This window comes from Mesoplodon mirus (assembly GCF_964341445.2).
Source record: "Mesoplodon mirus genome assembly, chromosome: 18".
In the NCBI taxonomy this organism is placed as follows: domain Eukaryota; kingdom Metazoa; phylum Chordata; class Mammalia; order Artiodactyla; family Ziphiidae; genus Mesoplodon; species Mesoplodon mirus.
This window is the reverse complement of record NC_138994.1, coordinates 17,392,723-17,408,541: the sequence shown is the minus strand read 5'-3', so window position 1 is coordinate 17,408,541 and position 15,819 is coordinate 17,392,723. Positions and strand designations below refer to the sequence as shown.

At 47.9% G+C, this 15,819-nt stretch overlaps 1 protein-coding gene across 2 annotated transcripts in view; it reads right to left on the bottom strand.

The window, feature by feature from the left end:
* The window catches only part of RNF157 (ring finger protein 157), an 84,742-nt gene extending 76,112 nt beyond the window's left edge, over window positions 1-8,630 (bottom strand). Inside the window, exon 1 of one of the 2 annotated variants that reach the window (XM_082604712.1) lies at window positions 8,272-8,630. In XM_082604712.1, the coding sequence (XP_082460838.1) occupies window positions 8,272-8,359 (88 nt within the window). In that variant the 5' untranslated portion in view covers window positions 8,360-8,630. The remainder of the gene's footprint in view (window positions 1-8,271) is intronic. The other variant, XM_082604713.1, reaches the window with a different exon arrangement.
* Window positions 8,631-15,819: the final 7,189 nt, after the last annotated feature.

Sequence of the window (15,819 nt, the reverse complement as noted above, 5' to 3'; positions counted from 1 at the left end):
CATTTTAGAATTTTCATTGCACAAATCATATACTTATTATGTGAAATTTATTCCTGAGAACTGCATTCTTTTTGATGCTACTGGGAATGGCAATAGTTTCCTTAATTTTATTTTCAGATTATTGCTTGTATATAAAAGCACAGTTGGGGGCTTCCCTGGTGGCGCAGTGGTTGAAGGTCCGCCTGCCGATGCAGGGGACACGGGTTCGTGCCCCGGTCCGGGAAGATCCCACATGCCGCGGAGCGGCTGGGCCTGTGAGCCACGGACGCTGGGCCTCCGCGTCGGGAGCCTGTGCTCCGCAACGGGAGAGGTCACAGCAGTGAGAGGCCCTCGTACCGCAAAAAAAAAAAAAAAAAAAAAAATGGAGAAAGAAAAAGCACAGTTGATTTTTGTGTGTTGATCTGATCTTGTATCTGCAATGTTCCTCACTCAGTTTTTAGTTCTAGTAGGTTTTTTTTGTGGAATCTTTGGTATTTTCTATACATAGGATCATGTCATCTATGAATAAAGACAGTTTTACTTTTTTCTTTACAATCTGGTTGCCTTAAATTTTTTTAAAAATGTGTTTGTTTGTTTTGCCTTATTGTTCTAGCTAGAATCTCCAGTTAATACTGAATGGCAAAAGCAGACATCCTTGTCTTCTTCTTGATCTTAGCAGGAAAGCATCTGTATCTCACCTTTAAGTATAGTGGTAGTTATGAGCTTTTCGTAGATGCCCTGTATCAGATTGAGGAAGTACCCTTCTATTACAAGTTTGCTGAGTGTTTTTCATCTTGAAAAGGTGTTGGATTTGTTAAATGTTTTGTCTGCATCTATTGAGATGATCATGTAGTTTTTATTCTTTATTCTACCAATATGGTGTATTAACACTGATTGATTTTTCAGATATTAAACCAACCTTGCATTCCTGAGATAGATCCCTGGTCATGGTATATTCTGTATTCTTATTTATCTCTGTATGCATGAATTCTACCTTTGATACTAGATGATAAGCACTGAAATTTTGGAAGGAGTGTAATTTTTATTTTTTTATTTATTTATTTTTGGCTGCATCAGGTCTTAGTTGTGGCACACGAGATCTTTCATGTGGCATGTGGGCTCTTTGTTGTGCCTCTCAGGCTTACTTGCCCCGTGGCATGTGGGATCCTAGCTCCCCGACCAGGGATCGAACCCGTGTTCCCTGCATTGGAAGGCGGATTCTTAACCACTGGACCACCAGGGAAGCCCAGGAAGGAGCGTAATTTTTTTTTTTTTTTTTTTTTTTGCGGTACGCGGGCCTCTCATTGTTGTGGCTTCTCCCATTGCGGAGCACAGGCTCTGGACGTGCAGGCTCAGCGGCCAGGGCCCAGCCGCTCTGCGGCATGTGGGATCTTCCCAGACTGGGGCACGAACCCGCGTCCCCTGCATCGGCAGGTGGACTCTCAACCACTGCGCCACCAGGGAAGCCCAGGAGTGTAATTTTTAAATAATGATTTTTAAAGACTGCAATTTTTAGACTTTTAAAAATATGTTTTCCCAGCACAAGCACTCTTTCAGAAACTAAAAACTTGAGCTCAGCACCTATTTAGCAAGAATAACTTGTTAAAATAAGAAGCTACTGAGGGGGGACTTCCCTAGTGGCACAGTGGTTAAGAATCTGCCTGTCAATGCAGGGGACACGGGTTCGAGCCCTGGTCCGGGAAGATCCCACATGCTGCGGAGCAACTAAGCCTGTGCACCACAACTACTGAGCCTGCGCTCTACAGCCCGTGAGCCACAACTACTGAGCTCTCGTGCCACACCTACTGAAGCCCGCACGCCTAGAGCCCATGCTCCACAATAAGAGAAGCCACCACAATGAGCAGCCCGCGCACCAAAACGAAGAGTAGCCCCCCGCTCGCCACAACTAGAGAAAGCCTGCGCACAGCAACGAAGACCCAACGCAGCCAATAAATAAATAAATAAATTTATAAAAATAAAAATATAAGAAGCCACTGGGAATTCCCTGGCAGTTCAGTGGTTGGGACTCTGTGCTTTCACTGCTGAGAGTGTGGGTTCAAACCCTGGTTGGGGAACTAAGATCCCATAAGGCTGTGGGGTATGGCCAAAAAAAAAAAAGAAGCCGCTATGACTGTTAATTTTTATGTCACCTTGGCTAGGCTATGGTGGTCAGTTGTTCGTCCAGACACTAATCTAGATGTTGCTGTGAGGATATTTTGTAGATGTGATTAACATTTATAATTAGTTGACTTTAAGTAAAATAGATTACCCTTGATAATGTGGGTGGGCTTCATCCAGTCAGTTGAAGGCTTTAAGAGCAGAAACTGAGGTTTCCTGGAGAAAAAGGAATTCTGCTTTAAGACTAACATAGAAATCCTGCCTGAGTTTCTCATCCGGCAGACTGTCCTACAGATTTCGGACTGAAGAATACAACATCAACTCCTGTCTGAGTTTCCAGCTTGCTGGCCTGCCCTACAAACTTTAGACTTGCCAGCCCCCACAATAATGGAGGCCAATTATATGTATATATCTCCCATTGGTTCTCTTTCTCTGGAGAACCCTGGATGATACAGCCATCAAATAGCTTATATTGTTAATCCTCCCTTCTGTGACCCACATCATGAATTACAAAGTTGATTCTGAGGGCTTCTATCCTGCTGATTGCCATAGGCATCAAAATCACAGGATCAGAATCTATACACTGGTGCACAGCATGATGCATGATATATACATAGCAGGTGCCCAAGAATGTGCACTGATGGTAATAAACAGAAAGAGAAAAGAGATGCTAAAGAACAAAAGAGCACAACCAACATCATATAAGTAAATGAAAGTCCCCAAATCATAAGACAAAATCAAGAAGTGAAAGAAATCAGTCTGCTCTTAATGAAGTAAAGTACAAATAAAGCAAAAATACTGGAGGTTTCGAAAGTGGAAGCATTACCACGTTTTAAGTGTTCAAAAATAATACTGGGGCATCCCTGGTGGCTCAGTGGTTGAGAATCCGCCTGCCAATGCAGGAGACACGGGTTCGATCCCTGGTCCGGGAAGATCCCACATTGCCGCAGAGCAATAAAGCCCATGCGCCACAACTACTGATCCTGTGCTCTAGAGCCCGTGAGTCACAACTACTGAGCCCGCGTGCCACAACTACTGAAGCCCACGTGCCTAGAGCCGGTGCTCCGCAACGAGAGAAGCCACCACAATGAGAAGCCCACGCACTGCAACGAAGAGTAGACCCCGCTTGCCGCAACTAGAGAAAGCCTTCGTGCAGCAGCGAAGACCCAACGCAGCCAAAAATAAATAAATTAAATAAATTTATTTAAAATAATAATAATAATACTAGCGTTTGAACTCCTGATCCGGATGATTCCATCATTAAATGGAAGAACCTTTACATTTTTTATGGTATTAAATGTATTTACTATGAATTTCAGAAACCTACTTAATTTTAGTTAACGTACCAATCAAAATGTTCCAGAACCAAATAATTCTTTATTCTGCAGTAAGTTTCATCTTTGAAAGTCCCTGGTTTCGAAACATATTTAATTGATGCTCCTAAAAGCTAAGAGAAACTTTTATAACTATTTGATAAGCAAAGACTTAGTACCCACGCTTTAGAAATGTGGTCTGCCCTAGGACAGACCCACTTGACAAGCATACGTGTACTCCAATATAACAAAAATTTGGAAAATGATGATGTTAGCTGCTCAGGACTCTGATTACCATTCTGAATTTTTATAATAGGTTTCCCTCTTAACACCTGAGCAAAATGAATTACTCCTATTTTCCAATTTGCTCAAATATGTAAGAGAAAAATGAACTAGATTTATCAGGTACTGAATTAAAATGGATTAAATTGTCTTTATAGTATACCTATTTCTTCCTGCCCAGAGAAGACAGAAATAATGACTCTTATCAACATGGGGACCCCTTTCAAAAGTCGGGCCTACACGCATAAAAACAACCATCTCAGCAAAGCCCTAACTTTGCTGAACCAACGATAGTGGGCTTTGAAAGAGGCAAAGATCTCAGAGAAGGATTTAAAAGCACATATGGTTTCTAAGTCAAAAATTACAAAGGCACGACCAAATGCAGAACAGTGCTATAAATAGCTTTCTACGATAATGTAGAAATACTCTACAGAAACAAACTCCCATCATACCTTCTGCTATTTAAATGATTAATATTTATGTATTTATTAACAAAGCTAAAAATCACCTAAGAACATATGTATAACATTAATCATTGCTGCATTGTTTGCAATAGTAAAAGACTGAAAAAAAAAAGCCACTCCCAAATGTTCACCGATAGACTATGTTAAAAACTGATAGCATGTGCACACAAAGGAATGTTATACAGTTGTTTTTTTTTAAAAAAGAACAACAACAACAACAAAAAAACCCTCTCTAATATGGAGATAATATAGAAAGATCTCCAATATGTTTGAAAGTAAACAAAACAAATACAAAACAAGGTGCAGAGCAGTCTAAGTAGCATGCTATGCTTGTATTTACACAAGAAACTCTGGAAGAATTCCAGAAAGTGGTTACGTATGTATGAGAGGTGTATGGGGAGGACCTGGGTGGATGAACAGCTACAGTGAGAGCTAGACTTTCACTGTAGGCCTTTTCATTCTTTTAAACTTTGAACCATGTGACTATATTACTTATTCAAAAAAATAAATAATTCTAAATAATTTTAGGCTATTTTATTTTCACTTATCTCTGTTAAAGAAAAAAAAAAGCTGTAAACCCAAGTTCCAACATGAAATCAGCTGTTCTCAATACTTTTAAAATGTTTCTAGTTCAATGTGCATACAAAACTAAGGGGTTCCTTTAAAAACACAAAAAAGAGGGACTTCCCTGGTGGCACAGTGGTTAAGAATCCGCCTGCCAGTTCAGGGGACAAGGGTTCAAGCCCTGGTCCGGGAAGTTCCCACATGCTGCGGAGCAACTAAGCCTGTGAGCCACAACTATTGAGCCTGCGTGCCACAAATACTGAAGCCCACCTGCCTAGAGCCCATGCTCCACAACAAGAGGAGCCACCGCAATTAGAAGCCCGTGCACCGCGATGAAGAGTAGCCCCACTTGCCGCAACTAGAGAAAGCCCATGCGCAGCAACGAAGACCCAACGCAGCCAAAAAAAAAAAAAGAAAGAAAGAAAAAGCAATTTCTTCTGGGCACTGTGACCATCATTACAGGGACAGATGACCATGCGCTTGCTGAAACAACTACTCCAAGGCCATCGAGTAACAGAGACTTTCCAGTGAGCCAGAGGGCGGTCTCAGCTCAGCCAGTTTAGTCACCTGGAGAAAACTGACTCTGCTATTTGTTTTGTTCTACTTTCCGTACTCAAGATAAGGAGACCTCAAAATCAACCCAGTCTGATTCTTTGACAGGGAGACAGGCCTCTGAGTTTTGTCTCAATTCTGATGCAGAATAGCCTCCAATCCACAAACTATCAAGGACAAGTTCAAAATTCAATTCCTTGAAAAAGGCAGAGGCTTTCGTAAGAAGAGCACTAACTTACTGGGTAACCCTGGCCTTGCCAATTCATTTCTCTGGGCCTCCATTTTCTTACCGGTGAAATGAATGAGTCTGGGGCCAAATTCTCTGCAAGGTTCCTTTGGGTCTAAAATACTATAATCCAGGGACTTCCTTGGTGGTCCAGTGGCTAAGACTCTACACACCCAGTGCAGGGGGCCTGGGTTCGATCCCTGGTCAGGGAACTAGATCCCACATGCCCCAACTAAGAGTCTGCATGCCGCAACTAAAGATCCCACACGCGGCAACAAAGATCCCACACAGGGCAAATAAGAGCTGGCACAGCCAAATTGATTAATTAATTAATTAATTTTAAAAAATAAAATAAAATACTATAATCCAATAAAGAGTCAGGTAAATCTAAAGATCAGATGAAGGATAGGAGATGCCTCTAGACTACAGCATATTTTCACACGTACACAAAGATTTGCTGACTGGGACATGAATGTTCTGATTCCTATTTTCTGTGTTTTATCTTCAACATACATAATTTGGTCCACTTGCTACAAAGATTTCTCCCATGCAAAAGCTCTGACTAGGGCTTCCCTGGTGGCGCAGTGGTTGGGAGTCCGCCTGCCGATGCAGGGGACGCGGGTTCGTGCCCCGGTCCGGGAAGATCCCACATGCCGGGGAGCAGCTGGGCCCGTGAGCCATGGCCGCTGGGCCTGCGCGTCCAGAGCCTGTGCTCCTCAACGGGAGAGGCCGCGACAGTGAGAGGCCCGCGTATCACACACACACACACAAAAAGCTCTGACTAAAAATGAGTTACCAGAGACCTCCCTGGTGGCACAGTGGTTAAGAATCCACCTGCAGGGGACACAGGTTCGAGCCCTTGTCTGGGAAGATCCCACGTGCCGCGCAGCAACTAAGCCCATGCACCACAACTACTGAGCCTGCGCTCTAGAGACCGTGAGCCATAACTACTGAGCCCGTGGGCCACAACTACTGAAGCCTGTGTGCCTAGAGCCCATGCTCCACAACAAGAGAAGCCACCGCAATGAGAAGCCCGCGCACCGCAACAAAGAGTAGCCCCCGCTTGCCTCAACTAGAGAAAGCCCACGCGCAGCAACAAAGACCCAACACAGCCAGAAATAAATAAATAAATAAATAAATAAATAAATAAATTTATTTTAAAAAAAGAGTTACCATTAGGTAAAACTTTTAAAAGACTGATAGAGTGGAGAGGATGATTTAAGACTGTAGGTATGGAGAGTGCTGGTTAAGAAAATCTTTAGTTTGGTCCATTATCCTTTGATTATCATCATCCAAGATTCATACTTGTATTAATATCCTTTGAGGACTAGCCCTCCAGTGATTTATTTACCTTTGCTTATTCCCATAAGTGAAGGAGGGGTGAATACTCTTCTGAGGCAACAAATTCTACTGCAAACTCCAAGCCAGCAAAACCTGCTCCATATTCTGAGCAATAAAAGCTAAGTGATTTCAGAAAAGAAAAATCCACAATACTTGTGCATATTTTTGTCTACTAAAAAGCAAAATGCATGCTTCCTTTAGCACTGGTTTCATATGGTCATAATCAGCTAGAGCTTTATTAAAACACTAATGATGCACGGCTTTATCTTAGACTGTTCTAAAGCAGCTCTTAAGCATATTCATCTCTGCAAGGATTCACTCTTTGGCACAAATCAGTGAGCAACACAGCTCTGGCAGACACTCTGCAGGGTGCAGGTTCATTGCCTGGTCCCTACTTTGGGCTGGCACAAACTGGACAGACTGCTGAGAAACCAGCTCATCTCATTACTATGTCTTTATTCTCCTGCTGCAATTCTGACATCTCTCCAAGATCACGAAAATCCTCATCAGGTCCTAAGCCAAAGAGAAGATGATAGCCATGGGTCCCCAGAAGTCTTGAGAAAAGCAAGGAAAAATAAAGAGCAGAGAGTTAGGTCATGCGCCAGCAGTTCAGAATTGGCTGGTGCTCACTCAATCCACTAGTCATCCTCTTTGTGCTGTCAAAATTCTCCTCCACTTCCAATATTTATGCTACAAACCAGAGGCTGGAGACATTTATCTTTTTAATGATTCTGAAAACAAACATAATACTTCTCTACATTTTAAATACCTGTGCCCTGTCCCAGAGCTATCCTCATTCCAAAAACCAGGCTTGCCACTACTTTGGCAAAGCGGCAACCCGAGTGACTCTGCTACTAGATTCCCGAACATTTCTGTTAAACACCTTCTTTCTTCTGACAGCCTCTTAAAAAGCACCAGTACAGACAACGCATTTTCGGCCTCCATCCTCCAGCAGGCGACGGGAGCTTTCCCCTGAGAAACCTAATTCAAACCTGTGTCTGTCCCTCCCTCTCCGGAGGCCACCAGGGCCAGCACCTGGCACAGGCGCCTGCTTCGGATGCCAAGCCCGCCTGACCTAACCCTCAGCTCCCGAGGGGAACAGGCCACCGGGCGGGAAGGAAGGGACGCAGCGCTGCGGCCAGCGGGGACCCGGCCTGCGCCGCGGACACCCCGCCCCTCGGGAGCCGCAGTGCCCCGAGCGCACGTCTCTGTCACAGGACCGACTGCGTGGGGGCCACTCCCGTCCCCCGGCGGAAGGGCTGCCCACTCCGGCGACCCGGCCAAGGGCCCTAAAGCACCCCTCTAGACCTCCTCCAACACCTCCCACCCTCCGAGATCGCTCTGCAGCGATGTCGGCCTCTGCGTCCCCGGGATCCCCGGAGCCCTCGCGCGGGAGCACCGCGACCTCCTCCCGGCCCCGGGTCGTGCTCACCGGACTTGGGCGGGTAGCGGTACACGGAGTTGGACGGGATGTCCACCTCCTCCACGCCCGCGTGCTGCCGGCTGGTCAGGGCCCCCATGGCGGCTGCGCCCGCGCCGCCCTCGGCGCCTCACCGCGGCCGCTCGCCCCGCGCCCGATGCGGGGGTCGGCTGCCCGCCGCGGACGGCTCCACCTCGGTGCTGCGGCTCTGGCGGCGGGGAGCCCCCGGCGCGCCGCGCACCATCCTCCGCCGGGCCCCGCGGCGGCGCCTGTGCCGAGGGGGGCTGCGGGCTGGGCCGGGGGCGCCGCCGCCGCCTCAGGCCTGGTGATGTCAGCGGCGGCTCGCGCGCGGGGACCGCGGCGGCCAAGGCCAATGGCGGGGCGGGGCGGGAGCGGCCGCGCCGCGCCGCGCCAGCCAATGGGCAGCGGGACGCGGCGGAGCGGCGGCCGGGCGCGCGGGGCCGACCCGGGGCTCGCGGCCCTCCGCGGGCTGAAGGGGCCGAGGACGTGTCGCCCCGTGGAGCCTGCTGACCCCGTCAGGTGACCGCGCGGGAGCCGCCTCCTCGCCGCGCGCCAGGCCGAGGCCGGGAGTTCGGTCACCATTGTCTCCCAACATCCGAAAGGCGCACGCGGCTTCCCGGCCCGGGGGAAGCCTTCTCCAGCCCCACCCCTCAGCATCTGCCAAAGCCAGTGGTCAGAAACCCCAAAGAGGGGCGCCCCCAGTACCCCAGCCGGGGCAGTTCGGGTGGGTTCCCGCCCCCAGAGCCTCAGCCCCAAAGGGGCTCCCAGGGGGCGGGGAGATTGGTGAGTGCTGGGGACCCGCTAGGACGAGGTCGCCATCCCTGTCACTTAGCTCCTTTCAAAGCACAGAAAGCTATACATGTTCTGTTTATGGGTCCCTTGGGCAGCTCATGTAGTCCTGAAGTTAGGGGACCATCAAGCCAAAGTAAGATCAAGACATTCAACCCCGGACTGCACCTTTCAGAAACTTTGGAAAGGCCTGCGAGCGAGGAGAGTCAACGCAGTGGGACGCGAGTAGGCCAGGCAGAGCAGGGGCTCCTCTGGATGAGAGCACACACCCAACAACAGTGGGATGCTTGGACCGGCAGAAGACGTCACTCCAGAGCTTAATTACAGACATTTGTGTTTTAAACCTTTTATTTTGTGTGTGTGTGTGTGTGTGTGTGTGTGTGTCTGGTGTGTTTTTCTGAGAGGGTGGACTGATCAGCAAGAACTTCAACTGCTAGAACATGATTTCAAGAGCGTCTCTACACACAGTACAGTTTGGGGCCTCGAGTTCCCTTGATTAGGTTTGCAAAGCCATACCATAGAGTCTCTTTCCTGATCGTCTTTTGTAGTTTTCATCGCCCTCTCTTCAGCTTCAGACCTGGTGACAAAGATACTGACGCCCAATTGCCTTGGTTTTCTCCAAGGTCCCCAGGACGGCAGGAACACATCCCTGTCATTTTTTTCAATTGATGCCGAGGAGGGCCTGAGCGACAGGGCAAGTCCCTGGCCCAGCCGAGCGGATGGGCAGCCTCTCCCAGTACCAGGTCTCCCTAGAGGAGTTCAGAGCCTTCCCCCCCACCCCCCGAGCCCTCGACCCTCATCACTAGAAGGCTTTTGGACATACCTTTGGAAGGGACCTCCTGGATACTCCTTTCTCCACACATAGGCCCACGTTGTAACTACTGGGTAAAGGGAAAATACAAGTCATCTATAACCGCCTCAAAGCAGAAGACCTTCAGCACAACCCAGAGTAAAATGTCTTATAATCTTAGACTCTGTTCAGAAGCCTTTGTCCTTACTGCCCTCAGCATTTGGTAAAGGGGGCACCATCCCCTTAATGGGTTTACCCACGTCTTCAGGTTTCTTTGTCCCAGCCAGAGCCAGGCAGGATGCGGCTCAATCAGGCAGCTCCATCCCGTTGCTTGCAAGGATCTGTTCTTGTCCCATCTTAGCCTGCTCTGAGCTTGGGAAATGGGTTCGTTCCCCATCTTGGGTAACAATCCCCAAGCATATCAGTTGGCTCCTCCTCCCACAAATGAGTCATGAATCCAGTGCTCGGAATAGTAAAACACAAGGCCTAGAGCAGTAACATTAGTGGGCATTTATTAAACACTCTCCATGTGCCAGGCCCTATTTTAAACACTATTACACATAGTAAAGCATCCATCCCTTACAGCGACCCTATGAAGTACGTGCTATTAACATCCCACTTCACAGTTGGAGAAACTGAGGCAGAGAAAGAGCACTGGACTTTGAGTTGGACAAATGAAGACCCTAAGCAGTTGTGTAACTTTGGACTAAGCCCTTCATAGCAAGCCTCAGTTTCCTTGTCTGTGAAATAGCCCAATCCTCACTGGCTGTTGCAAAGAAGTCATTAGTGAATCAAGACTCAGTCTAAAAAAAAAAGAAGCGATAATGATAATGGGCTGCCTAGGGTCATGAGACAGAAGAGAAAAGGAGGGAAAATTCTAGCTCAAAGAGACTTTCTGTGAATTGAATTAGAGTCCCACCGTCTACAATCTACAACGGAATCACATAATGTTACAGTTTTGGAAAAGAAAACCTCTACCAGTGCTCAGGGTGCAAGCGAGATAAGCAAACCCTTGGAAGAGCCGCCACTGCATTCCTCCCAGGTCCTTCCTTGGTGCCTCTTGACTCCCTTGCCAGAGATCTGGGCCTAGGAGAGGCCCTGAGGGAGAAGATGGCACAGACAAGAGGAAAAATCCAGAAATGACTCCCATCAAGAGAGCCATAAAAATACTTTTAACTTGAACAAATGGTCTGGGGAGGGGTGGTGCAGAGTGCATAGGGAAATTACATGCAAATACCATGCATCCTTTGGGTAAATAGCCTCAAGGCATCCTATCCATTTCCAAGCTGTGGATGCAGCCCTCGGGAGAATCCCAGCGGAGAGCCCGGTGTTTAAAGGTCTCAGGGGTTTCCTGTAAGCATCCGAGGAAGGCAGGGAGGTAAAAGCTACGTATTTTATCAGGTCTTCGCCCTTCTTCTCAACCTTGGGTCCAAGGGAGAAAGGAGAAGGCTGTGGGGAGGGGAACAGAGGGATGAGTAATTTCTAGGTCAGCTAGTCCCCTTGAGCTTTTAATTTTGTTCATTTTGGCTGTCCTGGTTTCAGCTCAGATGTGCATTTTCCACCTTTGTAACACATCCACTCATTTCGAAGATTTGTACAGATTCCTGTAGCAGGAGGGAGAGAGAGCCTGTAGGTGAAGAGCTGATGGACGCTGCCCTGTATGTAGCACAGCACTCCTAAGGCAGGGAATACCTTGGGGACCTGAAGGAGATAAGACAGGCCCCTTCTTGGCTGTTTGCTTGGCCCTTCTGCCTGGGCTAGGGGGACAGGAAGGTTAGAGCCCTGGCTGTTCTGAGTATCCAAAAGATGGGCCCAGTCACAACACACAGCCCCTGATCTCTCTTCTCAGTCCTTGGCCCGTGGCTTAAGTGGATTAAAGCTAAAAGCACAAGCAGAGAATTTCACATCCTGCTTCAGATCAGTGTGCTAGGCTGACGCTGACAGAGGGGGCTGATCCTAAGTGTTTTGAGACCCAGCAAACGGTTCCTCTGACAACCTAAGGCTCTCTGTTGAGGAAAATAACCTTGCCCATTAGGCAATCAGCAATCGGCCTTTCACATTTTGCTTCTTGCCAAGTGTGAATTCTTCATTGTTAATTTCCTGCTCAGCTGTGTGCCTCTAACAAAGGAGAACTGTTCAGACTACAGTTGGGTTTGTAGCTTCTTAATCTACTTTTCAATTTAAGATTGAAATGAAAGACAATGTTTACACTGGTGTGGCTTGGGCGGGGAGAGTGAGGTGCCTGGGGTGGGACCTTGAAGTTGGCACTCACTGTTAGTGTCATGCAGGTGCCTCACCCTGGCTCCAGCCCTGCTGCTCAGGCATCTGGCATGTGGAGAAATGAAAGACCTGGGACATTAAGCCCATTCAAGGACTCCTTTAAAGAAATTAGGAGAGTTCGTTCCATTTTGCTTTACTTTAGTCCCAGATTGTTTCTATCAAACACTAGAGCCCGTGAGCTCGTTTCTGTACATTCGCTTCTGCCTTCACTTCCCTGCCCTTCTTCTGGTTTTGAGCTCAGCCCCATCTGGGGCTGCACATGCTGTGTGATAAAATCAGTGTGAAAGAAGGCGCCACAACCATTTCAGCCCAGTTTGGATCCGATGCCCCCTCTGCTCTTCCTGGGGAAACACTCAGGCAGGCAAAGAGCCCAGCATCTGTCTCCTGCTACCCAGAGAAACCAGAATGTGGAAGAGGCAGCGTGGTGACAGCCTCCACACCTCTATGCTCAACTGCGGTTACTTAGAAAATCAAAGGGAGAAACTGAGAACAAATTCTCTTCCTTCTCCCAGGGTTTCTTGACAACACGAGTCCTGGCTGGAGCATCAGATATGAAAGCAGTCGGAAGACTGTCTAGTCCAGGCCCCCTCACCTGACTGATGAGGCAGCTACAGCCTGGGGAGGGGAAGGGACTTGCTCAAGGTCAGGCCAGTGGCAGCCTGGCTCAGAACCCAGGGATCCCAGGCTTCGTGCACTGGGCCTCACTGTGGGAAACCCGTATTGCTGGTTTGGTTTCTTTTTTTGCAAGGTAGATTGACTTCTAGAGCTGGTATAAGAGGACAAATCATCTCAAGGAATAAGTTCAGAAATCCAACACAAACACATGTTCACCTGTTGTGATACCAGTGCCCACACACGATAAACCACCCTGCCATGGAAGTTATCCAATCCTGTTCTCAAGCTGGCATAAGGAAGCCAGGGAACTTCTCTCAGCTGGAGTCTCCCTACACACTCCCTCTACTCCCCTGAAATTGGAGCTGAGGTCAGATCAGTCATCCATCTCCTCCCAAGCACGGGAACCAAAGGGCAGATGAGGAAAGGGAGTGAGACCCACCACCGAGGGTTAGATCAGATTCTTAGCAAGCGGGTTAAAAGTGTCACATACACACTCACGGTGCATCCCTGCTAAAGTCTGAGGATTGGCCAATTCCGTGACTTTGTTTACAAAGACACATTTATTCCTGAGCTAATTGCTTGTTCATTTAGGTGACACCTACTATCTTCATCAGGGACACTTCAAAGATCGTGTGTTGAGCCTGTCAGAGTAATAAACGGAGATACCACTTACTGTTGTGGTTCTGCTGGAAGCCTCAGATCTCTTTTATGGACCATGAGGTGTATATTTATTATATTGCTTCGTCGTGTACTGTTACCTTTTATAGTCCAAGATGCTATCTGTGTATGAAAAGAGGCCTAGCAATTCCATTAGCTTCCTCTCTGGTTTTCCTGCATCTTGGCCCTCTTTCCTCTCATACATTCTAAAAATCACTCTTTGCTTAACTTTCCTAATACACGCCTGTCATCATGTTACTGCCCATATACCTTTAGTGGCTGCCTATTACCCTACACAAGACAGATATTTTATCCCCGAGCCCTTTTCTCCCTCTGTGTCCCCATAAACCCCGCTCATACCCTGAAAACAGCTGTCATTCCAGCTCATGTGTTGGCTCATAAAAAACCTGGCTTGTGCCACACCTGTGTGCTGAGGTCAATCCCACTTAGCTGAAATCTGACCTTTTCCATGAAGCCGCCTCTGAGAACCGTGGCCCACAGTTGGCTCTTCTTTTCTCAGAAGTCTTATTGTGTGAATAATTTTCTGTATACATCACTTGATATGTACTTATATGCAGGATGTCCCCAGCTTCCAAAGGCAAAAGGCATATCAGGCTCTGGAGCCAATCAGAACAAGGTCCAAAGCCCAGTTCTTATATTACTGTCTGTGCATCTTGGGAAATTTCCTCATTCTCTCTGAGCCTCAGTTTCCTCCTCTATAAATGAACATGAGAACAGCAAAGAGCTGTCTGAACATTCAGTTGGACAAGCTATGTAAAGCCCTAGCACAGTTCCTGGCACACAGCAGGGGCTCAATAAATGCTAACGCTTTTTTTATTAAAAAAATCGTTAGTACCTATAAGAGAAAAGAATCTGAAAAAGAATAGATATATATAACGGAATCACTGTGCTGTACACCTGGAACTAACACAACACTGTAAATCAACTAAACTTCAATAATAAAAATATTGTTATGAAGCAACTGGATTCCAGAAGATAATTGTTTTTTCTTTATTTTTGGCTGCATTGGGTCTTTGTTGCTGCACGTGGGCTTTCTCAAGTTGTGGCAAGCGTGGGCTACTCTTTGTTGCAGCGCGCGGGCTTCTCATTGTGGTGGCTTCTCTTGTTGCGGAACACGGGCCCTAAGCGTGAGGGCTTCAGTAGCTGTGGCACATGGGCTCAGTAGTTGTGGCTTGCGGGCTCTAGAGTGCAGGCTCAGTAGTTGTGGCACACGGGCTTTGTTGCTCCGTGGCATGTGGGATCTTCCCGGACCAGGGCTCGAACCCGTGTCCCCTGCATTGGCAGGCGGATTCCTAATCACTGAGCCACCGGGGAAGCCCCCAGAAGATAACTTTTTAAAGTCAGGGGCCCAGGATTTCTGAGCCTGGATGTGCATTCAAGACCCTGCCTTTGGGAATTCCCTGGCAGTCCAGTGGTTAAGACGCCACACTTCCACTGTGGGGGGCCCAGTTTCAGTCCCTAGACAGGGAATTAAGATCCCGCACACCGCACGGCCAAAACATAAAAGAACCCCGTGCCTTCATGGTGCAAATGATAGAACTACAATAGAGGGAGGCAGAACCCAGGGCTTGGATCCCCTGAGACACCCCCTTTCTGTGCCATTGGAACCCAAACTGCCAGGAACACATCTCCCCCATCACGCCTGTGGGCTCCCGAATGGCCAGATAAAAAGCCAGCCTGCACCCCTCCCTTCTTCCCAACGCACGGCAGCCCCAGTGTCTGCACTGGAAGCGAATGTCACCCTCAAAGGCCCTCTAGATAGGCCATCTGTGGACTGGGCTGTGTATCTGTGAGCCACCATTGTTAACTTTTCATTTATATGTCATCTGCTAACTAGAGAGAAAGCCCATTGGGTTGGGGCCTGCTCTCCAGAGCTGATTGTTCGGAATTTTGCCAGCCCAGTTGTTAAATGGCCAGTAGCTTGAAACGGGTCATAATGGGACTATTTAAACCACAGGAAACATCAAGTGCTGCCAATCAGGGCTTCCCCCACTCCCCAGAGCCAGTTTGCCAGCACACCCCTGGCCTTAGGTTTCTTCAAATCCCCCAGAAGGACTGGCCACATCGTTTCCCATATGGGTAAGAGTCATTAGATAAATGACTAGTTAAATAGTTACAAAGAATAATCGATTTTGAACAATGACTCCATCCAAGCACCTTTGAACGCATTAGCTCATTTAATCTTCAAAACAGCCCCTAGGGGTAAGTAGGATTATTGTTCCCATTTCCCAGATGAGGAAACTGAAGGTCACTCCACCAGGTGCAGGGAGAAGGAATCTGCCTGAGCCTAAAGCCCCAGGTCTTCCCCACAGATGGCCTGTCCTACCAGCCTCCGTGGGGAAAACCCGTCCCTGTGCCAGGCCTGCTGGTCACTGAGCCGGCAGAGT